Consider the following 26,309-nt stretch of genomic DNA (forward strand, 5'->3'; position numbering starts at 1 on the left):
TCCAACCTGGTCACGAGGGTTCTAATGAGGCGATTGTCGCCTGCCAATCAATTGAACTTAGATTCCGTCGCTTGACGAGCCAAAACCCGTCATTGGCATTATTTTGCAATCATGACTGAGTATATCAGAGGTGCCTGACCTTGTTGTAGATTATTAGCCAAGCAAATTGTTATTTTCATTGTCATACAATCAAAGAAGGGCTGATCTAATCAAAACAGTACGAGAAACAAAAATAGGAAATCTCAATTCTGATAATTCTGCTCATCACCTCAAGCCAGCTTCAGATGCTGCTGATGAATGAAGTGGGACGAGGTGGAGAGGAGATGTCTATGGTGCCTTCGAGCATCAGCAGAACCTTCCTCATCGGTGGGCGAAGCGAAGGATCCTCAAGGGTGCAACATATAGCTACCTTAACCATCCTCTCGAGCTGCCTCCTGTCTACACCCTCCTCTTCATCGACTAACTTGTGCAGCTCACCCGCCTCGAAGCAGTCGTAGACCCAGTTCTCCAGGATGATCTCTTCTTCTGGAACGCTCTGGTCCATGTTCCTCCGGCTGCAAATTATCTCCAGTAGTACGATGCCAAAGCTGTAGACATCGGCCTTTGTCGTGACAGGCAGGTTTTTGTGCCATTCTGGTGCGACATAGCCCCTTGTGCCCCGGATCCTGGTGTAGGTGTTGGTCTGATCCGGCTTCAGCAGCTTTGACAGCCTAAAGTCGGATATCTTCGCGCATCGCTGCTCATCAATGAGTATGTTTTTGGGCTTGATGTCCAAGTGGATAATTTGTGTCTCACACTCCTCGTGGAGGTAGAGCAGACCCCGGGCTATGTTCCGCACTATTCCCATCTTCTCTTCCCAACAAAGAAGCTTGTCAGGTGCAAAGAGAAGATCAGCAAGCGACCCGTTGCTCATGTACTCGTACACCAGAAGCCTGTTGGATACATCAAAGCTATAACCGAGAAAGCGAACGAGGTTCCGATGATGGGTCCTCCCGATGATTTTCATCTCTGTATGGAACTTTCTTTCACCGTCTGTGGACACCCGTTCAATTCTCTTGACAGCAACGGCTTTTCCATTCGACATGGTTCCTCTATAGACTATCCCAAAGGCTCCTTTCCCGATCACTTCTCTAAAATCTCGAGTCACTGTCACGAGCTCATCATAAGTAAATGATCAAGGTGCGACATCCTCAATCATCCTGCCAGTACCGACCGTCGGAATGGTTTTGTACAACCAAACACGGTTCCTGTAAAGAAGGATCCCACAGGCTATGATGATTACTAGTGCAACTGCAATTAAAATGAGACTTACTACTAAAATGTCCATGCGAATGCGTTCTTTTCTTTGTCCTTCAGGCCTCTGCGGGTCACTCCCAGTCCTATTACCGGGTGTCATTTGTCCTACCTTGACAAGGACTACATTCGATGATCTGAGATCCCTTCTACCATATCTTAAAGGGAGCCTCTGTTTATTGCACAAACCAACTTGGTAATACGCAGCTTCGCAGTTGCAGTCCTGCAGATATTCCATTCGGCATTCATTTTCTGTTTGCACCGCCACAACCGAGTAGGAATTATCTTCCCATTCAGTGCTGGAGACCACCGAAATGTTGTAACTGGCAGGTGCGTTGATCGCCGTGCAGCTCTCTGCCGTAACTCCTCTGGCAGCCTGATGTCTCATTCCCACTTTGCACAAAGTCGAAACCTGGGAGGCATTGGCATCTGCCAACTTGGTCGATGTTGATGCAGAAGGCATTGAAGCCGCATAAGCCCTTGGGGTCGCACTTGTTATTTGTTGTTGACCAAACCGTCGACCAGTTTCCCATCTCTGTCATGTTGTAAGAGTACAATCGGAAAATCCCATCGGGATCGATTCGTGCACGATATACTATATTAGGCGTTGCCAATCCTCGATCAGTAAGGTTTGTCAGATATGTACCCGTCCCATTCATGAGGTAGAGAAGGCCATCGCCCGCTAGACTGCATCTTGATCGGGTACATGACAAGATTCCCATCGTATTGCATCTTGGTACGGAAGATCCCGGTTGATGTGTCGTTATCTGAGGCAGCCGAACGCAGCTCCATTCCCCCCGAGATGTACTGCCCTTCTAAGAGGGTGTCGGTTGGGCTATCGAAGGTTTGCCATGTTATGTTTTGTTGAGAGTTATAGAGGACAAAATTTCCCGAGTCGAGCATGGAGGCAGAGACAGCGGGCCCATTCAGGGTGGCGATCACCGTACGCTGGGTCGATTGCAGGACGAGATTCCCATTGGAGGTGAAAAGAAGGGTGGAGTTTCCCGGGACAGGAGGGTCGTCCCGACGGGCCATCCACACGAGGGTCTCCTGTGGGATGCCGACCATGAAGATGCCGATGGAATAGCCGCCACCTCTTGGATAGAAACCGAAGGCATAGATTCCGGAGGGAGAGAGCCAGTAGGAGTTGTTGGGGGTTGCCGAGTTGAGAGAAGAGCCGGGAAGTATGGTTGAGTTCCTCCGGGAGGCTGCTAGTGGGAACAACGAGAATGCAATATGAAGATGAATGAGAAGAACAAGAAGAAGGGTGAGAGCTGCCAAAGGAATTTGTTCTTCGTATCACTTCCCTCTCAAGTTACATACTCATATGTATATAATATATATATATATAACGTGTATATAGTATGTATTCATTATATGTTGCGCCGTGTGTATTATCGAGGATTGAAGTAAAGACTACGCACTCAGTTTAATCGGGGAGGAGAAAGTGACTGGACTGGTCAGTCATTTTCCAAATTTATTACGATTAAGTGGTCGTTCGTTCATTATGTGGGCTGACTGACTGAGTCAAAGTCAGCAAATATCTCCTTTTATTTTTATTGCACCGATTAGTAAACTTCTTCCCTTTTTTTTTTTTTTGTAAACTCCTATATTTGAATGTCTAATTGAATCTCGACTAATCCAGTCAAATCGGATCGGTAGAAAAGATAAAATTCTTCCAGCGTAAATTTAAAGTTCTTTTTGTTTCTTTATTACTAAACTCTACCGGTCCCATTCCGTGCAGCAAGTGCAATAGTTGAATTGATTTGGAAGATGCAGAAAAAAGCTAAGGATGATACATACATACACACATATATATATATATATATATATATATATTTTGTAAAGAACAAAGCTTGTATGGTAGAAGGTGAGATGGGAGGTGAAAAGAAGAGAGAAAAACGAAAATATTGACGCATGAGAGAATAGAGAGAGGAAGAATAATATCAAATGTAGTATATTATCTTTTAACTCCTTTCTTTAGTTTCAAATGGTAATAAATTTTTGGTTAAGAATAATAAGCCCTTTGACTTTGAGACCCTCTATAAATAAGGAAAAGATTATAAAATCATATGCTTATAAAATAGTAAAATATAAGATATATGTATCTATTCTTTTCTAAAAGTTAATAGATAAATATTATTTATGCTCGAGTATCCATTTGTCCCTAACCACAAGATAATTCCTCTAGTTTTTTGCGCATTGCAAAGTTCACCCACTGATTAGGCAACTTGCTCATTGCATTACACTTCATCACTACTTTTATTAATTTATTAAGATTTAGATAATACATTGATGAACTTCAAAGTATCAATTAAAAAAAATCACAAATTTAATTTATTTTAAGATCATTGGTACCCTCAACTTAATGGTCAAAAATTGATTTGATTCGAGTGACAACTTGACTGACCACGAGTTGTTTTCTCGAATCTTTGCACTGCAAGTGAAATTTGCCTTAATGAGGGCTTAATTTGTTGTGGAACATTATGTTCGTAATTGGTGGCTTTTGATGTGTCACTGAACAAGTTACAGTAGTAATATAAATTATATTAAAAAATAAAATGAATTCGGTAAAGTTAAATTCAACCAAAAAAAAAAGTTTTGCGCATAACCTTCAAATCGCCGGTAATTAATAGGCATTGCCTTGCTTAGTATTTCAAAGCCGTCCAAAAGTTTCAAATGCAATCCGTTTAGTGCCCTCGATTTAACGTGTGAGAGAATAATAATAATAATAATAAACAAAACAAACACAATGACAATTATTGGGAGAAATTGAAGATTACTACTCTCATAAGTTATGCATCTTCAACGACCTTCTGAGACCCCACATATTAATTTTACAAAATGACCCTTTTTTTACAAACTGGTCCCTTATTCCTCGCATTTTACAACTTGTTCCCTCTTTCCTAACAAGTCAAGTCTTCCCTTCTTAAGAAACTTGGTCACAAGGTTTTTTCTTTTTGTTGTTTTTTTTTGGATGAATTCGGGGCTGAAACCCAGTTGGTTACAAGGTTTATTTGTGGAATCCGAGTGGTAAATTATATATGTAAGATTGTGGGGGATGCTCCAAACAATGGATCAAGATTAGAGTCGGCAGCTGAATACCTATATGCCGTGTTAATTTTTCATTGTACTTGTCCGATGAAAGGCTTTCTGAGGGTACGGTTAGTGCATATTGTACATTATCACATCAGATCATTGTAAGCAAAATAAGACTTAACCATATACAAAATCAATATTATCCATCAAAACATACATTGACCTAATCGAATGTACTAACTCTCCATATTTGGTGATTTAACTAGCTTATACTTCCTAGTTCACAAACAGAAAACAGAATCAGCTAGAAGAACCCTCCAAAGAAAATGAGTTGAGCTATACGTACCCAAAACAACGATAATCTAAAAGGGTCTAAGCTTACCCACTTCCTTCACCATCAATCCACTTAACCCAAACTTCTAATTTCACAAGAATAGCCACAATTGTTTTTAATAAGTAAAGCTTGAATAAAATCATTTACATAACCTAACTAAGCTCGACAGACTTCCCCACTGGAATAACCTGCAGCCCCGCGCTCACTATCTGTGTTTGCTCGTTCCTCCCGATTCGTCTCCGCTCTCCCTTTCTTTGAACCCCCAACTGCTCTCACCTCCTTTTCTCTGCTTCTCCTTTCCTTCTTTCGCGAGTTGCATGCCCCTCTCTGTCTCTGTCTCTCTCTATTTCCTCTGTTTTCTTTCTTCAATTTCCCAGCCCAAAAATAAAAGAAAAGGAAGACAATGGAAATTGATAGATGAAGGTGCTGAGGCGGTGGAAAAAGAGTGGGGAGGGTGATAGGGTATGGGCATGTCCATAATAAACAAGTTAGACATCACTAGAGTAATAGGGTATGGGCATGTCCATAATAAACAAGTTAGACATCACTAGAGTAATAGGGTGTGGGCAAGTCCATAGTAAACAAGTTAAACATCCCTTTCTTCTTCTTTTTTTTTTTGGTCTCACAATCTCTCCCACTTATAAAAATTTCGTCCCCGAAATTTATTTGAAGATCTACAAAATATTATTAAGGTTTATAGCACTCTTAGGTCCCCAAGTAGCTCATGTACTAATTCCTCTATAGTATCATGCTAAGACTATGTTTAAATAAAAAAAATATTTATTCACAATTGCAGGTATCCTTCAAATAAGGATCCCATAAATGAGAGAAAAAGTGTAGTAGTAGAAAAGATCTGTTACTATCAGATAATTCCAAGCATACAGAGAAAAATACTTTTTAACGAATGACCAAACAGGTGACAAAATACTCTTACAATCAACAACAATTTGTACATGTGCAGAATCAGATCAAGAACCTAAGCTCATTTCCACTTGGAATTTCAAGTGAAGAAACCCATCATGGACCAATTGCAGCTAGAAAACATAGCTTCAATGGTACACCGATAAGGTAATTCGCTCATTTTTTTTTGAAGCAGTTTAAAATGACAGGTCTCATTTCATTTTCATTTTCATTTTTTTTAAGGCAAAATCAACAATGAAGAATCATTCACAGTACATTAGTAAACTAACACATCCAATTCCATTCAAACTCATGAGATTCACTAACAATATAAGTCCAGTACAAAAAGAATAACCCATTGATTTATGAAAACCAAATAGAATAAAATCAAGAGCAAGTACTCCCAAATAATTAGGGTTCCAATCTGAAAAAGTCAAGAGAACTAGAATAGATAGGAATCATATATAGCATAACTTTCAACACAGCAGATCAGATCAATATACAAAAATCAAACTTTAGTCAATGTCAACAAAAAAATGAAATATTAAATGTCATCAAGTTGAGCAAGACACCTACAGGAGGACACAAACAAGAACTTATCTCAACCTCAGCCAAGGGCGATCAAAATATCCCACCACATCATGGAAATCAAATAACACTGGTTTAAGAACAAGAGCTCTCAACCAGATAAAACTCAATCAAAGAACGATAACTCGCTCAAAGTCAAACACATATACAAACACCAAACACTATAATTAAGGTTCGATATCAGCAAATTTGTTTCACCTCAAGAGCAAAAGAATATGTCATTAGATTACTAACAGTAAGTACAATCAGTCCCTAACACGTATACTAAAAAAGTTGTAAAGGCTTCTTAAGATCTGAACTGAGAGGACCATTGAACTATAGAAACCGAAACCCTTTTTCCTTTACCCATATCTCTAACGGTAAATTATTTATTTTGATTCCAAAAGGCATGCAAAGGTTCCAATCTGTATTCATTAGCAAAAGCATAAATTCGTCAAAATAATAAAAAATACAAAATGGAAAAAATCATAATAAAAGGTATATGAAACCATCAAAAAGTTTCTTGGGGATCAACCAATAACTAAGGTTTATAGGATCTCCTAACCAACGCTCTGATACCAAAATTGTCACGACCCGAAATTTTAGCTGAATTTTCCCTATATTTCCTCGATGTCCATTACCACATAATTATTCACATAAAATCGGCTTTTCATAAACTCCCAAAAATATAAAACCAATCTAGTAAACTCTAATATGTATATACATATCAAAAGAGAGTAATTTTCTTTTATTAGTCAATCACTAAACCAAAACTAAACAGAAATTTCAGGTCATAAGATATTTAGATACATTCTATACAAAAAAATACTTGTTAAATAACTAAGGTTCTTACCTAATCCTCCGAGCTGATCCCCGATATCAAAAGAGTCTCCCTATGCTGCTAGTCTAGCTTTAGCTCATCTGAAAAATATATACAGAATGTAAGCTGCATCTTAGTGAGTACTATATTCCAAAACAAAATGAATTATTATTAAATAAATATTTAACTGCAAACAACCAAATATTTAAATAAATAATACAATCACATTCAATCCAGCTATCAGCTTACCAGCATATATACGCGGTATATATTATATGTATACATATTTAATAAAAATTAATTTTATCAACTATAGTGACTAAACTTAAATCCTACTAACAGATACACACAACTCTTCCAACCATTTTTTTAATATCCAATATCACATAAACTTCAAATATCCATTCATTAGCATTCCATAGTAACTCACAACACAATCAATTGACAGATCAAGCTCTAGCAATACCACGGCTTTCATAGAACAACTTTAGACAATCTCAACAATCATCACATCTCCAACAATCTCAACAATCATCACAACTCTAACAATCTCAACAATCATCACATCTCCAACAATCTCAACAATCATCACATCTCCAACAATCATACCAGCCAAACAATATACAACACAAACCAATCAATATAGCCATAGGGTTCCATTTCCTCGTAACAGAATTGTGACAGTACCGTGACCCTGCACTCATATCCACAAATTCCTCATTTCATTTCTCATAAGCGGAGGTTGCCCATTATCTTCTAGTAGTAGGAGTCTAAGCGTTCATTTTATATCCCGTCAGATCAACGGTCTAAGCGTCCCTTTTTATATCCCGTCGGATCAGCGGTCTAGGCGTCCATTTTATATCCCGTCGGATCAGCATTATAGGCGTCCATTTTTGTATCCCGCCGGATCAGCGCTTTGGACGTCCATTTTATATCCCGCCGGATCAGCGGTTCCATAGCTATAGTCAAACAATCTCAGTATACACAAGCACAATACCAATCACATTACAATGACAACATGTTATCATCACATATCTCACACACACTCAGCATACACAATCATATTGCAACCATGTCATCTAATATCATATACCCACACCAAACTTTTATTTCCAAATTATCACAATATTTTCTTTAATAATATCCATACAATTCATGTCTCATATAATGACATCAGAATCCATCACTTATCCTATATCTGCATAAATCAATTTATACACTTCATACAATTATTACCAGTTAAAGTTCTTGCTATGATAACAATAATCACATACCCTCAAACAGACAACTATAGCACAAACAGAAAATGCCAATTATATTAATCACACCATCATTACCATCCACTTAACGTAATATATATGTGTGTATATATATATATATAAATATATATTATTTCACAATGAAATAAATTACTATCCAATAACTCCCAAAAATAAATCACCAAGTTCAAATCTTCGAGATGCATAGCTTTTGTATACTCCATCCCTGACATATAATAATTTTAATAAGAAACCAATTTATAAGCATATATCACACAATCAAGTAAGTAATCATACTCGTTGGCAGTACATTTATTCCCGAACAATACCAGCATATGCTCACCAATTCACAATCCATAAGCACATAAGCAGTTCTCTAATTCACACTAGGATCACCACATTGATTAACACTCATTATCGTAAAGAATTATATCCTATATCATAATCTCTATCATAATTAGCTTAATCAAATTGTACAAAAACCAAACTCCCTCTCAAAGATGCAGATAATCAAATCTTATGAAACCGACTTAATCGATACCAAGCACATGCATTTCAGTATGTAAATTGTCTTTAAGTTAGCTGAAAATGAAAACAGAAAACCTGAGGATATGTTTCAGCTCTCCCGAGACCCAAAAACAGAACAATTTCCATTTATTTCCAAAAATACGTCGAATACTTATATTTTCAGAAAAAATCCCATAAAATTACTAAAAATAGGAAATTGAAATACGAGTTATTAGGCACAAAAATCAATAAAAACGGAGGTCGGGGTGTGTTAGACGAGCCTCCAGAAGTTGCTGGCGTCACAAGCAAAAACAGCACCAGACAGCCTATTGGACCAACTTTGGGAGAGTGTTTCTATCTCTACAGGATTCGGATTTCTGCGTTCTAGGTGTCTCTGGAAACCTCAAACAACAGGCTTCAGTTTAGAATCAGAAAGAAGTGAAAAATATGGAGAAAACAGGTCGGAAAACTAGCTCGAAATCCTCTATTCATCATTTCTGAAGCTGACTTTAAAATGCGATATTTTTCAAACTCAACCAAATTCGGTTATGTAAAATCCTATAGATCTAAGCAATGAATTATAATGCAATTCCTATCAAACAACATAGCTATGATGATATGCCATTAACGACCCTTCAAGCTTTCTCCTATCAATGGCGTGCATATCATTAAATAATAAACAACCAACTCCTTTAACCATTGCTTACACAAATTCACATTCCACCATTTATGCCAACTATGAGAGCAGTTCCAATTCAGCTATTAACAGAGCATTTCAATAACAAAAGAAAGAAATAATTTCAGCTGACTCTATAAAATCAGCTTCCATGTCCATGGCTTCCACAAGAACCTTAATTAATTATCACCCCAGGCTTGTCAACCTAATCGTCTATTCAATCATGATTCCAATTCATCAAATGATATATATATATATATATATATATATAAGCAAAATAAGACTTAAGAATATACAAAATCAATATTATCCATCAAAACATACATTGACCTAATCGAATGTGCTAACTCTTCATATTTGGTGATTTAACTAGCTTATACTTCCTAGTTCACAAACAGTAAACAGAATCAGCTAGAAGAACCCTCCAAAGAAAATGAGTTGAGCTACACGTACCCAAAACAACGATAATCTAAAATGATCTAAGCTTACCCACTTCCTTCACCATCAATCCAGCTAACCCAAACTTCTAATTTCACAAGAATAGCCACAATTGTTTTTAATAAGTAAATCTTGAATAAAATCATTTACATAACCTAACTAAGCTCGACAGACTTCCCCACTGGAATTACCTGCAGCCCGCGCTCACTATCCGTGTTTGCTCGTTCCTCCCGGTTCCTCTCCGCTCTCCCTTTCTTTGAACCCCCTACTGCTCTCACCTCCTCTTCTCCGCTTCTCCTTTCCTTCTTTCGCGAGTTGCATGCCTCTCGAGTTCCCTCTAACTCTCGCTTGCTCTCCTTCGTTCTCTCTCTCTCTCTCTCCCCTCTGTTTTCTTTCTTCGATTTCCCAGCCCAAAAATAAAAGAAAAGGAAGACAATGGAAATTGATAGATGAAGGTGCTGGGGCGGTGGAAAAAGAGTGGGGAGGGTGATAGGGTACGGGCATGTCCATAATAAACAAGTTAGACATCATTAAAGTAATAGGGTGTGGGCAAGTCCATAGGAAACAAGTTAAACATCCCCTTCTTCTTCGTCTTGTTTTTTTTTTGGGTCTCACAATCATAGCCATGTTGCGTCCTAATACATTTGGGACGTATCTAAAGGGCCAAACCCCGTAGTAAGAGTTATTCTTCTGCCCCGTTGTCTTTCAAAATACAAAAGACTTTGACTATATTTGTGGTCCAAACTCTTTTAATGTTTCTTCCATTCAAAGTTTTTTGGGCCCACATTTTCTTCTTTTCAAATTATACTGCTCATTTCAAGGAGAGATTCTCGTAAAATATTTCCAAGACTTCAATGATGAGTTTTGAATGACAAAATCTCCATAAAATTCACGCATAGTATGATAGCAACTGCTTAATAGTCAATCAATAAATAGTCTCCTGAAATATTAGTTTGGCACACACGGGCATAGGGTAAACTTGACCTTAAATTTCGGATTAGACTGCGACATACGTTGAGGTAGTTTGAGTTCTTTTCACTTGCATATGAGATTCGGTGATCTCCTAAATTACACTGAATGAGGTTCTAATCTTACAGCTTCGACTTGCTCTAATCCACTTCAACTTTCATCTTTTCAACTTTCATCCAACTTTGATGCTTTTGGAGTTATACATGGAATGTCTCCATCACTTCAACTTTCATCCTTTCAGCTTTCATCCAACTTTGATGCTTTTGGAGTTATACATGGAATGTCTCCATCTAGTTATAGCGTTTTTTTGGGATAAAGATCAAGGAAGCAGCTCACTCAAGAGTAATGCAGTGATGGAAATATTGGATTTATGGATTCGATACATTTTTTAGAGAGAAAATGCGGTGTTGTCAAATAGCAAGGGCCCTGCTCACTCGGTCCGAAAAGTTGTTCCTCTACTTCAAATTGGGATAGAATTTCGTTGGTAGGCCATCTGAAATAATTCTCGCCAATGCACTGGACTCGATATACAGAGTCGGCTTGGACTAGCTTGGGAAAGAGGACATAGCTAGCTGCGTACCTAAACAACACTAAACCGGACGTATAGATGGTATGCTTGAACTGGCTCTCAGGTGGACATAAAAGCTGCGTTGAGCCCGGGACACCTGACTAATATATATATATATAAAGGACTCGTGTATGTGGCTGTCAACCAAGAATTGGACTAGGATTTCAGTCCACTGATCTTAATTATAGGCTGACATAACCTCGGTACGGTCTAGGCAACTTGAACCTGGTTGTTAAGGCTCTACTTGAGGTGATCTTCGAGCATATATCGAGGTCCCATTAAATTGAACTTACATTCCATTATGACACAGTATTGGAGTATAGTGCGCGATATTACCGATTGTGATATTACAGGTGCGGCCCCTACAACTAATATGTTGCCCAGTATAGGGCACTGTAATAACGTAATATATCAAGTAGTGGATATATAGTGAATCAACTTGTTATTAGGAGGCCTCAAATAGCAGCAACATCAAAAAGAAATTATAAAATCAAAGTAGAGCTGATACTGATCTAAATCAAAAGAGTAGAAAAATTCTGGAAAATATCTTATGTGGGGATGAGCTGCTCACTACCTCAAGATCATCTCAGCTTCATATGCAACTGATGAACGAAGTGGGACAAGGAGGAGAGGGTATGTCTACGGTGCCTTCGAGCATCAGCAGAACCTTCCTCATCGACGGGCGAAGCGAAGGCTCTTCAAGGGTGCACCAAATAGCAACCTTAACCATCCTATCGAGCTGTCTCCTGTCTACACCCTCTTCTTCATCGACTAACCTATTCAGCTCGCCCGCCTGGAAGCAGTCGTAGACCCAGTTCTCAAGGATCATCTCTTCTTCAGGAAGGCTCTGCTCAATGTTCCTCCGGCTGCATATGATTTCCAGCAGTACAATTCCGAAGCTGTAGACATCAGCCTTTGCTGTGATAGGCAGGTTCTTGTGCCATTCTGGCGCGACGTAGCCCCTGGTCCCTCGGATCCCTGTGAAGGTGTTGGTCTGATCTGGCTTCAGCAGCTTTGACAGCCCAAAGTCGGATATCTTCGCTCGTCGGTTTTCATCAATGAGTATGTTTCCAGGCTTTATGTCGCAGTGGATAATCTGCGTTTCACACTCCTCGTGGAGGTAGAGCAGACCCCGTGCTATGTTTCGCACTATTCCCATCTTCCCTTCCCAACAGAGAAGCTTCTCAGGTGCAAAGAGAAGATCCGCAAGTGACCCGTTGCTCATGTACTCGTACACCAGAACCTTGTTGGATGTGTCGAGGCTATAACCGAGAAGGCGGACGAGGTTCCGATGATGGGTCCGCCCGATGATTAGCATCTCTGTGCGGAACTCTCTTTCCCTGTCAGTGGACACTTGTTCAAGTCTCTTAACGGCAATAGCTTGTCCAGTTGACATGGTTCCTCTATAAACTATCCCAAAGGCTCCTTTCCCTATCACTTCTCTAAAATCTCCAGTCACCTTTTTGAGCTCATCGTACGTAAATGACCTAGGTGCAACATCCTCGATCATACCATTGGTGCAGTCGGTCGGAATGTTTTTGTACAACCAAACACGGTTCCTGTAAAGAAGGATCCCGCAGGCTATGATAATCACTAGTGCAATAGCCATGAGTGATAGACTTACTGCCAAAATGTCTACACGGACACGTTCTTTTCTTCGTTCCTCTTGGGTGTCGCTCCCTTTACCGGGTGTCACTTGTCCTACCTTGACAAGAACTGCATTGGATGATCCGAGATTCATTCTGCCATATCTTAAAGGGAGCCTCTGTTTACTGCAGGACCCGACTTGGTAAAATGCAGCTTCACAGTTGCAGTCCTGCAGACACTCCGTTCGACAATCATTCTCGGATTGCACGGCCACAACCGAGTAGGAAATATTATCTGGCCATTCAACGTTGGCAACCATTGAAATGGTGTAACTGGCAGGTGCGTCCGTTGCCTTGCAGCTCTCCGCTGTAAAATTCCTCTCGCAACCGGACGTCTCATTACCGGGTCGCACAAAGTCGAATCCTGGAAGGCAATGGCATTTAGCAACTCGGCCGTCATTGTTGCAGAAGGCATTGAAGCCACATAAGCCCGTGGGGGCGCACTTGTCATCTGTGGTCGACCACACAGTCGACCAGTTTCCTTTCTCTGTCGTGTTATAAGAGTACAAACGGAAAATCCCATCGGGATCGATTCGTGCACGATATACCATATCTTGGGTCGTGTAGCTTCTATTAGTAAAATTTTTCAAATATTGACCAGTGCCATTCATGAGGTAGAGAAGGCCACCGCCCGCAAGATTGAGCGTGGCGGTGTTCCCTGCTCCATAAGTGTCAGATTTCCAGTAAGAATTAGCAGGGCTGCCAGCATCATTGGGGTACATGACAAGATTTCCATCAGCTTGCATCCTTATTCGGAAGATGCCAGTTGACGGGTCGTCATCTGAAGCTGCTGAATACAGCTGTTGTTCCGACAGGAGGCGCTGCCCATTCTAAAAGGGTGTCGGTCGGGCTGTCAAAGCTTTGCCATGTTATGTTTTGCTGAGAGTTGTAGAGGACAAAGTTTCCCGAGTCGAGCATGGAGGCAGAGACTGCGATGTCATTTGGTTTGGCAATGGTCGTATCGAAGGTTGATTGCAGGATGAGCCCCCCCTCAGCGGTGAAACGAAGGGTGGAATTGCTCGGAACAGGAGGGTCATTCCGATGGGCCATCCAGACGAGGGTCTTATTTGGGATGCCGGCCATGAAGATGCCGATGGAATAGCCGCCGGGTCTTGGATAGAAACCGAAGGCGTATATCCCAGAGGGAGAGAGCCAGTAGGAGTTGTTTGGGGTGGCCGGGGACAGAGAAGTACCCGGCTGTATGGTTGAGTTCCTCTGGGAGGCTGCTAAAGGGAACAACAATAATGCAGTGTGAAGAGGAAGAAGAAGAACAAGAAGAAAGGAGAGAGCCGCCATAGGTGTGACCAGAAATATACGTTCTTCATATCTCTTCCCTCTGAATATGCATATATATATATATATATATATATTATATGGTGGATGGGAGAGATGTCCCCATCAAGAAATTGAAAAAAAAAATTACGCAAATAAAGTAAACTATACTTATTTCAAAATGAATTACATAAATTTTAAGGTAAGTTATGCAAATTTCCAAGTCATTTATATAATTTTCAAAGAATTTTCCTTAACTTTTTAGTAAAGTATCTACTTTTTACTTAACTTTTTAGTAATTTTCTCATTTGTATGGTGCAACCATTTTGATTGATTGCACCTTAGAATCCCGGGCTGTCTACTTATCCAAATCATGAAGTAATGATCATAATTAGTGGAGGATACAAAATTAATTAGAGTTTCATTAGAGGGGATGAAAGAAAAGGCTGTTGGGAACGGTAGTGTTTAGGCATCGGGAGAAGGGAAAAGTGTCCCCTGTATCAAGCAAAAGAAATTTCGTCTTCTACTTAGGTAGAATATGAGATCTCTACCATTAAGATTTTCTCTATAAATATATAACATATACATATGTACTTTTTTTTTTTTTCCTTTAGGATCATTTAGGAGCAGATACAAGTCATCATTCTCATCCTTATCAAAAAATAGTTTCTCATTGATCATCACGTGCATAGGGCGCAAAAAATAGTCATCGTTCATAAGCTTGCTGCGATGATGCTTGTAAGATGTGTATATCAGCGTTGAGGAAATCATGTATAAGTGTTTATGTAATCACGAAGTTGTAATGCTCTTGTTTACCTACCTTTTTCTCTTAATTTCAATAGCTAGGAGTGATAGGATGAAAGTACGTTATCAAAATTGATTGCCCAAGTGCAGGGTTCATTAATCAAGTCAATAACCAGTTGCGGCAGAAAATTATCTCTTGAACTGGGAATAACCTATCAATCAAGATCGCTGCAGGCAGCTTAAGCCAAAATATAAAAAAATTATAAAATAATAATAATAAAAGGAAGAATATTGACATAAGTAACTTTCTGTTTTTTAATTTTTTGCTTCGAACCGGTTCATTTAGAGGTACTATTTAATTGATGTAGCCGGTTCCACGAGTGATTTATAGTCGATGACTCGGCACTTCCTCATTGGTCCATGCGTGAGGGGTTAATTTGTAATGTTATTGAAGGTTTGAATGATAAAAGTAAAGAATGAAAATACTTCAAAATTTTTATATAATGAATGGTTCATATTAAACCGAGGGATATAAGGGCTCATATTGGTTTTATACGATGTGAAAAAAAATCGAAATTATGCATCGTGGAATTTTTGTGGATGTGAACCCTAATATCCGGAAATCCAACTGGATCTAGACTAATACAGTCGAGACGATCGACTTACTAAGGGGTAAAGCTCTCCCAACATGAATTGTCTATATTCATAACGAATTGAACCCCAGATTTTATTTAAATGGACAAGTACCGAACTGTTAAAATCAACCCACATTGATATGCACAGTGCAATTTGACCAAGAGAAATGACTTATGTGATTATTCTGGCATTCACTTTCCAAATTGATATCAAAGTCAAAGTCTTCCTTGTCCCACTTATATTAGGTTAAAGAAAAGTATTCCTTTCTTCACCGAAAAAAGAAAGGTCTTCCTTCACCGGAAAAAAAAGAAGGATAAGTCTTCATTGTCCCAAAAATAATAAAAAGAATGAAGAAGAAGCCGTAATATTTTTCTCTGTTTTCTATTTCTTTGTTTTTTGAAATACAGAATATTACGATATATTAGCTGAAACTAATTCTCATTTGTACATTGATCAACTTCGGTGGCCTGAAGTAGCGAAGAGAAACTAAATCCAGGGTCACGATCCCAGTTTGCATAGTATGTATTAATTATGTGTTGTGTCGTGTGTATTATCCAGGATTGAAGTAAAGACTACGCACTCAGTCAATCGGGGAGGAGAAAGTGACTGGACTGGTCAGTCATTTTCCAAATTTATTCCGACTAAGTGGTCGTTCGTTCATTATGTGGGGTGACTCACTAAGTCAAAGTCGGCAAATTTCTCCTTTTATTTCTCTTGCACCAATTGGTAAACTTTCTTCTTCTTTTTTTTTTAGTATGATATTTGAAAATTCAATTGGATCTCGACTAATTCAGTTAAATAATATCGATTCACTAAAGAATAAAATTTTCCCAACGTGAATTTAAAATTTTCTTTCTTTTTCTTTATTACTAGACTCTACCAATCCCGTTCTGCACGGCAAATGCAATAGTTGAATTGATTTGGAGGACGCAGAAAAAAATTAAGGATGGGAAAAGTACAAAAGTAATCTGGATATATATATATATATATATATATATATATATATATAAAGAACAAAGCTTGTATGATAGAAGGTGAGGTGGGAGGTGAAAAGAAAAGAGAAAAAACGAAAATATTGATGCATGAGAGAATAGAGAGAGGAAGACTAATGTCAAAGGTAATATATTATATTTTAACTCCTCTAGTTAGTTTCAAATCGTAATAAATTTTCGATTAAGAATAATAATTACTTTCAACTTTTGAGACTTTATAAATAAGGAAATGATTTAAAAATCATATCGCTTAAATAATAGTATAATATAAGATATATATATATATATATATACATCTTTTTTCTGAAAATTGATAGATAAATAAATAATAGTATAATATAATACATATCTTTTTTTCCCTGAAAATTGATAGATAAATCCTCGAGTATCCATTTGTCTCTAACCATAAAGTGATTCCTCGACTTTTTTAGCATTGCAAAGTCCACTCACTGATCAGGCAACTTGCTCATTGCACTATCACTAGTTTTATTAATTTATTTAGATTTAGATAATACATTGATGAACTTCAAACTATCAATTAAAAAAAAGTCACAAATATTATTATTTTTTAAATCACGGGTACCCCCAACTTAGTAGTCGAAAATTGATTTGATTCGAGCGACGGCTTGATTGGCCACGAGTTACTTTCTCGAATCTTTGCGCTGCAAGTGAAATTTGCCTTAAAGGAAGCTTGATTTGTCATGGAACATTATGTACGTAATTGGTGGCTTTTGATGCATCACCAAACAAGTTAAAGAATTATCAGTAATATAGATTATATTACCAAATAAAAATAATTCGCTAAAGTTAAATTCAACAAAAAAAAGTTTGGCACATAACCTTCAAATCGCTAGTAATTAATCGGCTTTCCCTTGTTTAGTAATTCGAAGCAGTCCAAAAGTTTCAAATGCAATCCCATTAGTGCACTAGATTAACACGTGAGAGAAAATAATAATAATAATAATAATAATAATAATAATAATAATAATAAGAAACAAAACAAATACAATGACAATCTTTGGGAGAAATTGAAGATTACTACGCTAATAATAATAATAAGAATAAGAAACAAAACAAACACAATGGCAATCTTTTGGGGAAATTGAAGATTATTACGCTTATAAATTATATGTCTGTAACGACCTTCCAAGTCCCCATTTATAATTTTTACAAAATGACCTCAAACTAACACTTTTATTACAAATTGGTCCCTTATTCCTCGCATTTTACAACTCGTTCCCTTATTCCCAAGTCAAGTCTTCCCTTCTTAAGAAACCTGGTCACAAGGGCTTATTTTTGGGTGAATTCGGGGCCAAAGCCCCAGCTGGTCAGAAGGTTTATTTGTGTTGTAAATTATACAAGGATTCATATGCAAGACTGCGGGAGATGCTCCAAACAATGGATCAAGATTGGAGTGGCAGCTATATACCTATCTACTGTGTTAGTTTTCCATTGTACTTGTCCAATGATAGGCTTTCTGAGGATATGGTTAATGCGTACTGAACATCATCGCATCACATCACAGGCATGTTGCGTTCTAATAAATTCGGGACGTATCTAAAAGGCCAAACTCGTGGCAAGACTTCTTCTTATGCTCCATTGTCTTTCCAAATACAAAAGACTTAGACTATATTTGTGGTCCGAATCCTTTTAATGTTTCTTCCATTCAAAACTTTTTGGGCCCTCATTTTCTTCTTTTCAAATCATATTTGTCACGACTCGAAATTTCAGCAAAGTTTCTCATATATTTTCCTGATATCCATTACCATATAAACTATTCATATAAAAACCGGCTTTCCATAAACTCCCAATATATATATATATAACAAATCCAATAAACTCTAATATGTATATATATTTCTTAAGAGATTACTTTTTCTCACCCACATCAGTAATCCAACTAAATAAAAGTTTCAGATCGTAACATTTTCAAATATATTCTATACAAAAAGAATACCTATCAAATAACTAAAGTCTCTACATAGTCTTTCGAGCCGATCCCCGATATCAAAAGTGGTTCTTCCGCACAGCTAAAAGCTTAAGTAGAAAAATATATATAGGGTGTGAGTTGCATCTCAGTGAGTACTATATTCCAAGATAAAATGAATTAATATTATGTAATAAATATATTTTTAAACGACCAAGTGTTCATATACATATTACTAACATACTCAAGTCCGTCATTTAATGCACCAACACATCATGTTATACATTGTACACAAATAATTACTAAATTGATTCTTAGACTATCAATTATCTTTATAATCATATAATAATTAACCATTAACTCGGCACCACTTAATATTCATACACTGACTATATTCAGCTCTAGCATATAACACGGCTTTCATAGAACAATTTCAGATAACCTCAACAATTATCACATCTACAACAATCAGATCAGACAAATAATATATAGCACAATCAATCAATATAGTTATAGGGTCGCATTTCCTTGCGACCAGTTAAGATAGTACCATAACCTCGCACTTCTCACTCATATCATCCTCAACTCTCAATACTCATATCTCATAAGCGGGGGCACCAATTAACCTCTGGTAGTAAAAGTTGACCTCAATTTATATTCCGCCAAGTCTAGCGGCCAATCGGGTCCCTTTTTCTATTCCGCTGGATCCAGCGGCCGATCAAGACCCTATTTTTATTCCGTTGGGTCCAGCGACTGATCAAAGCCCTATTTGTATTCCGTTAGGTCCAGCGGCCGATCAAGCCCTATTTGTATTTTGTTAGGTCCAGCGGCCGATCAAATTCTGTTTGTATTCCACTAAATCCAGTAGCCGATCAAGCCCCTTTTATAATCCACCGGATCCAACAGTCCCATGGTTTGTAATCACACAATAACCACAAGCATAATCAATTGCAACCATACCATCTCACCTTATATATCCATACCAAATTCTTATTCCCAAATTATTACAGTATTTCCTTTAATAATCCTTCATATAATTTTGTATTCATATAATATATATATATATATATATATCATTTCACAGTGGAATGAAGTATTCACAGATAACTCCAAGAAAGTTAGCTCAATTGGGTCGAGCCTTCAAAATGCAAGAATCCAATCTCATCGATCCCTAAGATTTGCAAACATAAATTTAGAGAATCATTAACATAGCACCATTCTAATACCTCCTATGAACTTCTAATGTAGCTTATGGTTCGAAAACTCCTCGAAATCGAAAAGCCTAAAAATACCTTTATTTGCCGGTAAAGGGTCGTAACTCCATCTAAATAGTCTATGATAAAACATAATTTATCCAAATTCAGCACTTTTTAAAATCAATATTATGGTTCAAGATCCAAATTTTCAGAAAATTAGTATTTTCAACTTACTATACCTAAACAAACTTAATCAATACCAATACAAGCACATTTCCAACACGAGAATTCTTTTATAATTTTCTGGAAATAAAAGCGGAAAACCTATGTATATGTTTTAGCTCTCATGAGGACCAAAGACTCGACAATTGCATTTATATCCAAAGGTACCTTAAGTATTTATATTTTCTGAAAATCATAGCGAAATACGAATTCATACTAGCCAAAATCAGTGAAATCTGACATCAGGAAGTGTTAAACGAGCCTCTAGAAGTTGTTGTGCGTCACTAGAAAGGGCAGCCCTGAACTGTTTGTCAGGCCAACTTCGAAAGAGTGCTTCTATGTTCACAAAACTCGGATTACTGCATTTTAGGTGTCTAAGAAATCCCCTAACAACAGGGTACAGATCAGAATCAAACAGAATTTCAAAGGACGAAGAAAACAGATCAGAAAACTGGCTCAAAAATCACTTTTCATCATATTTGCAGAAACTTGAAAACATAATATCTTCCAGACGATTCAACCAAATTCGGTTCCGTAAAATCCAATAGCATTATAGTGATCTAGACAATGAAAGCATTGAGAAATTTGGGCCAGTAAAGGTCCCTATGAAGAGTTTCCATTAACGACCCTAAGAGTTGTATATCTCAAAGCCTAGTTAAACCAAAACTAGAACGATGCAAATAACTCATAAACGAGACCAAGAACTTACTAAATAGTATGAAAACGATGTTATTAAGATCGTGCAGCCTCTGCCTTATGATCTACGCTTCCGCTTCGATGGTCCTCTGTCTCAAGTCTAAGTCCTTCAATCTCCCCTCAGCTTGCTCTGTCCTTCAGTCACTAACCCCCTGCTGCTCTCACCTCCTCCTCTGCTTCTCCTTTCCTTCTTTCGCGAGTTGCATGCCTCTCAAGTTCCCTCTACCTCTCACGTAGTCTCACACTTGCTCTCCTTCACTCTCTCTCTCTCTCTCTCTCTCTCTCCCCCTCTGTTTCTGATGCGGCAGAAGACCTGGCAAGTCGGTACCTGGAGAAAAATAGGTTCTGACGACCCTATTTCGAAGGAAACGACATCCAGAACAAAACTTACTGCTTTGTTGTGTTTTTTCGATATTTAAGGCAAATTCCATCGTTTAGGGTTTCAAACAGGCAATTTTATGTTAATTAGAGTGTTTTTGCAATTTTAAAAAAGTTTAATTCTTTTTATGCAATTTAGGTTTTCTTAAACCATATTTAAGTTTCGTGTAATCCCTAGGGTTGAATCAGTTGTCTTTTTCATAAGTGAATAAAATTTAGAGCTTTCGTTCTTTGTCCCATCTCGGAGTCGATTCGAGTTTATGCCTATTCCTGGTATTCGTAGAATCAACAGGTGATAAAAGGTCGTAATTCCGGTATTCGTGCGCGAATCAACGAGTCTGTAATAGGTTACTCGCGTGTACGTTGCGTCAGTTTCCTTTCTCGATTTCCCAGCCCAAAAAGGAAAGAAAAGGAAGACAATGGAAAATGATAGATGAAAGTGTTGAGGCGGTGGAAAAAGAACGGGGAGGGTGATAGGGTGTGGGCATGCTACGAGAGATAGGGTTGAGTCTGGCACATCAACCGTCTACTCAATGTTCTTGGACGAGTCCATAATCACTATGTCCACAATAGACAAGTTAGACATCCCTAAAGTTATAGGGTGCGAGAAAGTCTATAATAAACAAGCTAAACACCTTTTTTTTTTATAACTATATTATTGTTTCAAGCCACCTATAAAGCAAATATGATATATGTAATAATATATATATATATATATATATATTTTTATGTGTATCTTTATGAAATTTGTCGGGTCTCATAATATTGCTCATTTCAGGGAGAGTTTCCCATAAAATATCTCCAAGACTCCATTGATGAGCTTTGAATGACAAAATCTCCGTAAAATTCACACATAATATGGATGCAACTGCTTAATACTCAATCAATAAATAGCCTCCTTAAATATTAGTTTGGTACACATGGGCACCGGGTAAACTTGACCTTAAATTTCGAACCAGACTACGATATATGTTGATGTAGTTTGGATTCTTTTCACTTCCATACGAGATTCGATAATCTCCTAAAAGGAGCACAATGAGGTTCTAATCTTATTGCTTCGATTTGCTCCAATCCACTACAACTTTCATCCAACTTCGATGCTTCTGGAGTTAAACATGGAATGTCTCATCTAGTCATCGCATTTGATGAGATAAAGATCTAGAAAGCAGCACACACAAGAATAATGCAGTGATGGAAATCGTGTTCACGTAGCCTAAGCCAGTTATGTGAGTTGAAGATTTCGGAAGAAATACACAAAAATAGTATTGTGATAAAAATCATGGAATTATGGATTTCGTCCACTTCCGAGAGAAAGAAATGATTTCAATTAGCAAGGGGCCAGCTCACATGGTGAGGCAAATTGCTAGTTACTTGAAGTCTTGTAACCGGCTTTTGCTCGTAGGCCGTCTTGAATGATTCTTTGAGAATGCACTAGATCGGACAAAGATTGTCTGTTTGGATCAATTCGCGTGGAACACAGGCTGATTGGATCAGGATTTCGGTCCATGATCTCAGAGGATGCCATTGCCATAGCCTCTATGGCTAAAGTCTACAGAGCCTCCAACCTGGTCACGAGGGTTCTAATGAGGCGATTGTCGCCTGCCAATCAATTGAACTTAGATTCCTGTCGCTTGACGAACCAAAACCCGTCATTGGCGTTATTTTGCAATCATGACTGAGTATATCGGAGGTGCCTGACCTTGTTGTAGATTATTAGCCAAGCAAATTGTTATTTTCATTGTCATACAATCAAAGAAGGGCTGATCTAATCAAAACAGTACGAGAAACAAAAATAGGAAATCTCAATTCTGATAATTCTGCTCATCACCTCAAGCCAGCTTCAGATGCTGCTGATGAATGAAGTGGGACGAGGTGGAGAGGAGATGTCTATGGTGCCTTCGAGCATCAGCAGAACCTTCCTCATCGGCGGGCGAAGCGAAGGATCCTCAAGGGTGCACCATATAGCTACCTTAACCATCCTCTCGAGCTGCCTCCTGTCTACACCCTCCTCTTCATCGACTAACTTGTGCAGCTCACCCGCCTCGAAGCAGTCGTAGACCCAGTTCTCCAGGATGATCTCTTCTTCTGGAACGCTCTGATCCATGTTCCTCCGGCTGCCAATTATCTCCAGTAGTACGATGCCAAAGCTGTAGACATCGGCCTTTGTCGTGACAGGCAGGTTTTTGTGCCATTCTGGTGCGACGTAGCCCCTCGTGCCCCGGATCCTGGTGTAGGTGTTGGTCTGATCCGGCTTCAGCAGCTTTGACAGCCCAAAGTCGGATATCTTCGCGCATCGCTGCTCATCAATGAGTATGTTTTCGGGCTTGATGTCACAGTGGATAATTTGTGTCTCACACTCCTCGTGGAGGTAGAGCAGACCCCGGGCTATGTTCCGCACTATTCCCATCTTCTCTTCCCAACAAAGAAGCTTGTCAGGTGCAAAGAGAAGATCAGCAAGCGACCCGTTGCTCATGTACTCGTACACCAGAAGCCTGTTGGATACATCAAAGCTATAACCGAGAAGGCGAACGAGGTTCCGATGATGGGTCCTCCCGATGATTTTCATCTCTGTATGGAACTCTCTTTCACCGTCTGTGGACACCCGTTCAATTCTCTTGACAGCAACGGCTTTTCCATTCGACATGGTTCCTCTATAGACTATCCCAAAGGCTCCTTTCCCGATCACTTCTCTAAAATCTCTAGTCACTGTCACGAGCTCATCATAAGTAAATGATCTAGGTGCGACATCCTCAATCATCCTGCCAGTACCGACCGTCGGAATGGTTTTGTACAACCAAACACGGTTCCTGTAAAGAAGGATCCCGCAGGCTATGATAATTGCTAGTGCAACTGCAATTAAAATGAGACTTACTACTAAAATGTCCATGCGAATGCGTTCTTTTCTTCGTCCTTCAGGCCTCTGTGGATCACTCCCAGTCCTATTACCGGGTGTCATTTGTCCTACCTTGACAAAGACTTTATTTGATGATCCGAGATCCCTTCTACCATATCTTAAAGGGAGCCTCTGTTTATTGCACAAACCGACTTGGTAATACGCGGCTTCGCAGTTGCAGTCTTGCAGACATTCCATTCGGCATTCATTTTCTGTTTGCACTGCCACAACCGAGTAGGAATTATCTTCCCATACGGTGTTGGAGACCACCGAAATGTTGTAACTGGCAGGTGCGTTGGTCGCCGTGCAGCTCTCTGCAGTAAAACTCCTCTGGCAGCCCGATGTCTCATTCCCACTTTGCACAAAGTCGAACCCTGGGAGGCATTGGCATCTAGCAACTTGGTCGACGTTGATGCAGAAGGCATTGAAGCCGCATAAGCCCTTGGGTTCGCACTTGTTATTTGTTGTTGACCACACCGTCGACCAGTTTCCCCTCTCTGTCATGTTATAAGAGTACAATCGGAAAATCCCATCGGGATCGATTCGTGCACGATATACTATATTAGGCGTTGCCAATCCTCGATCAGTGAGGTTTGTCAGATATGTACCCGTGCCATTCATGAGGTAGAGAAGGCCATCGCCCGCAAGATTGAGCGTGACGTTGTCCCCTTGTCCATTAGTGCTAGATGACCAGTAAGAATAAGGAGCTGTGTCCTCAGTATTGATCGGGTACATGACAAGATTCCCATCGTCTTGCATCTTGATACGGAAGATCCCGGTTGATGTGTCGTTATCTGAGGCAGCCGAGCGCAGCTCCATTCCCGCCGAGATGTACTGCCCATTTAAGAGGGTGTCGGTTGGGCTATCGAAGCTTTGCCATGCTATGTTTTGCTGAGAGTTGTAGAGGACAAAGTTTCCCGAGTCAAGCATGGAGGCAGAGACTGCGATGTCATTTGGTTTGGCAATGGGCGTATCGAAGGTTGATTGCAGGATGAGCCCCCCCTCAGCGGTGAAACGAAGGGTGGAGTTTCCCGGGACAGGAGGGTCGTCCCGACGGGCCATCCACACGAGGGTCTCCTGTGGGATGCCGACCATGAAGATGCCGATGGAATAGCCGCCACCTCTTGGATAGAAACCGAAGGCATAGATTCCGGAGGGAGAGAGCCAGTAGGAGTTGTTGGGGGTGGCCGCGGTCAGAGAAGAGCCGGGGAGTATGGTTGAGTTCCTCCGGGAGGCTGCTAGTGGGAACAATGAGAATGCAATGTGAAGATGAATGAGAAGAACAAGAAGAAGGGTGAGAGCTGCCATAGGAATTTGTTCTTCGTATCACTTCCCTCTCAAGTTACATACTCATTTGTATATAATATATATAACATGTATATAGTATATATGCATTATATGTTGTGCCGTGTGTATTATCCAGGATTGAAGTAAAGACTACGCACTCAGCTTGTAAGAAATTAGGAATTAATGATCGTAATCAGTGGAAAAGTACGTAGAACTAATTCGAGTTTCATCGGGGAGGAGAAAGTGACAGGACTGGTCAGTCATTTTCCAAATTTATTATGACTAAGTGGTCCTTCGTTCATTACGTGGGCTGACTGACTGAGTCAAAGTCAACAAATATCTCCTTTTATTTTTATTGCACCAATTAGTAAACTTCTGTCATTTTTATTTTTTTGTGTTAACCCTGATATTCGAATGTTCAATTAAATCTCGATTAATCTAGTCAATTCGGATCGGCACACGAAGGGATAAAATTCTTCCAGCGTGAATTTAAACTTCTTTCTTTTTCTTTATTACTAGACTCTACTAGTCCTGTTCCGCGCGGCAGGTGCAATAGTTGAATTGATTTGGAAGATGCAGAAAAAAGTTAAGGATGAGAAAACTACAAAAGTAAGCCGGAGATATATATATATATATATATTTGTAAAGAACAAAGCTTGTATGGTAGAAGGTGAGATGGGAGGTGAAAAGAAAAGAGAAAAACGAAAATATTGACGCATGAGAGAATAGAGAGAGGAAGAATAATGTCAAATGTAGTATATTATATTTTAACTCCTCTTGTTAGTTTTAAATCGTAATAAATTTTTGGTTAAGAATAATAAGCACTTTTGACTTTTGAGACCCTCTATAAATAAGAAAATGATTATAAAATCATATACTTAAATAATAGTATAATATAAGAGATATATATATATATCTATTTTTTTTTCTAAAAATTGATAGATAGATACTATTTATGCTTGAGTACCCATTTGTCCCTAACCACAAGATAAGTCCTCTAGTTTTGTTAGCACTGCAAAGTTCACCCACTGATAAGGCAATTTCCTCATT

General features: G+C 38.9%; 3 protein-coding genes across 6 annotated transcripts; all 3 read right to left on the reverse strand.

Annotated features, from left to right (window-relative positions):
• Positions 1-116: 116 nt before the first annotated feature.
• On the reverse strand, positions 117-10,320 carry LOC116199422 (G-type lectin S-receptor-like serine/threonine-protein kinase LECRK3). 4 transcript variants are annotated; one of them, XM_031529765.1, is made up of 3 exons: positions 10,025-10,320; positions 6,987-7,054; positions 117-2,504 (listed from the first exon to the last, which is right to left on the reverse strand). In XM_031529765.1, the coding sequence occupies exon 3, from the start codon at positions 1,082-1,084 to the stop codon at positions 281-283; it is 804 nt and encodes a 267-aa protein (XP_031385625.1). In that variant the 5' UTR covers positions 1,085-2,504; positions 6,987-7,054; positions 10,025-10,320; the 3' UTR covers positions 117-280. The 4 variants fall into 4 exon arrangements, 2 of the variants coding, with proteins under 2 accessions (XP_031385625.1, XP_031385624.1); XM_031529764.1 differs by having other exon boundaries at positions 117-2,501; positions 10,025-10,319; XR_004155535.1 differs by lacking the exon at positions 117-2,504 and adding an exon at positions 4,492-5,029 and having other exon boundaries at positions 10,025-10,289.
• Positions 10,321-11,804: 1,484 nt separating this feature from the next.
• Positions 11,805-13,788, reverse strand: LOC116199286 (G-type lectin S-receptor-like serine/threonine-protein kinase LECRK3). Its single transcript, XM_031529592.1, has one exon. It carries the CDS (start codon positions 13,760-13,762, stop codon positions 11,963-11,965), a length of 1,800 nt encoding a protein of 599 aa, XP_031385452.1. The 5' UTR covers positions 13,763-13,788; the 3' UTR covers positions 11,805-11,962.
• Positions 13,789-22,768: 8,980 nt separating this feature from the next.
• LOC116198967 (G-type lectin S-receptor-like serine/threonine-protein kinase LECRK3) lies at positions 22,769-25,727 on the reverse strand. Its single transcript, XM_031529247.1, has one exon. It carries the CDS (start codon positions 25,278-25,280, stop codon positions 22,920-22,922), a length of 2,361 nt encoding a protein of 786 aa, XP_031385107.1. The 5' UTR covers positions 25,281-25,727; the 3' UTR covers positions 22,769-22,919.
• Between the last annotated feature and the right edge of the window lie 582 nt (positions 25,728-26,309).

This window comes from Punica granatum, chromosome 3 (genome assembly GCF_007655135.1).
Source record: "Punica granatum isolate Tunisia-2019 chromosome 3, ASM765513v2, whole genome shotgun sequence".
NCBI lineage: Eukaryota > Viridiplantae > Streptophyta > Magnoliopsida > Myrtales > Lythraceae > Punica > Punica granatum.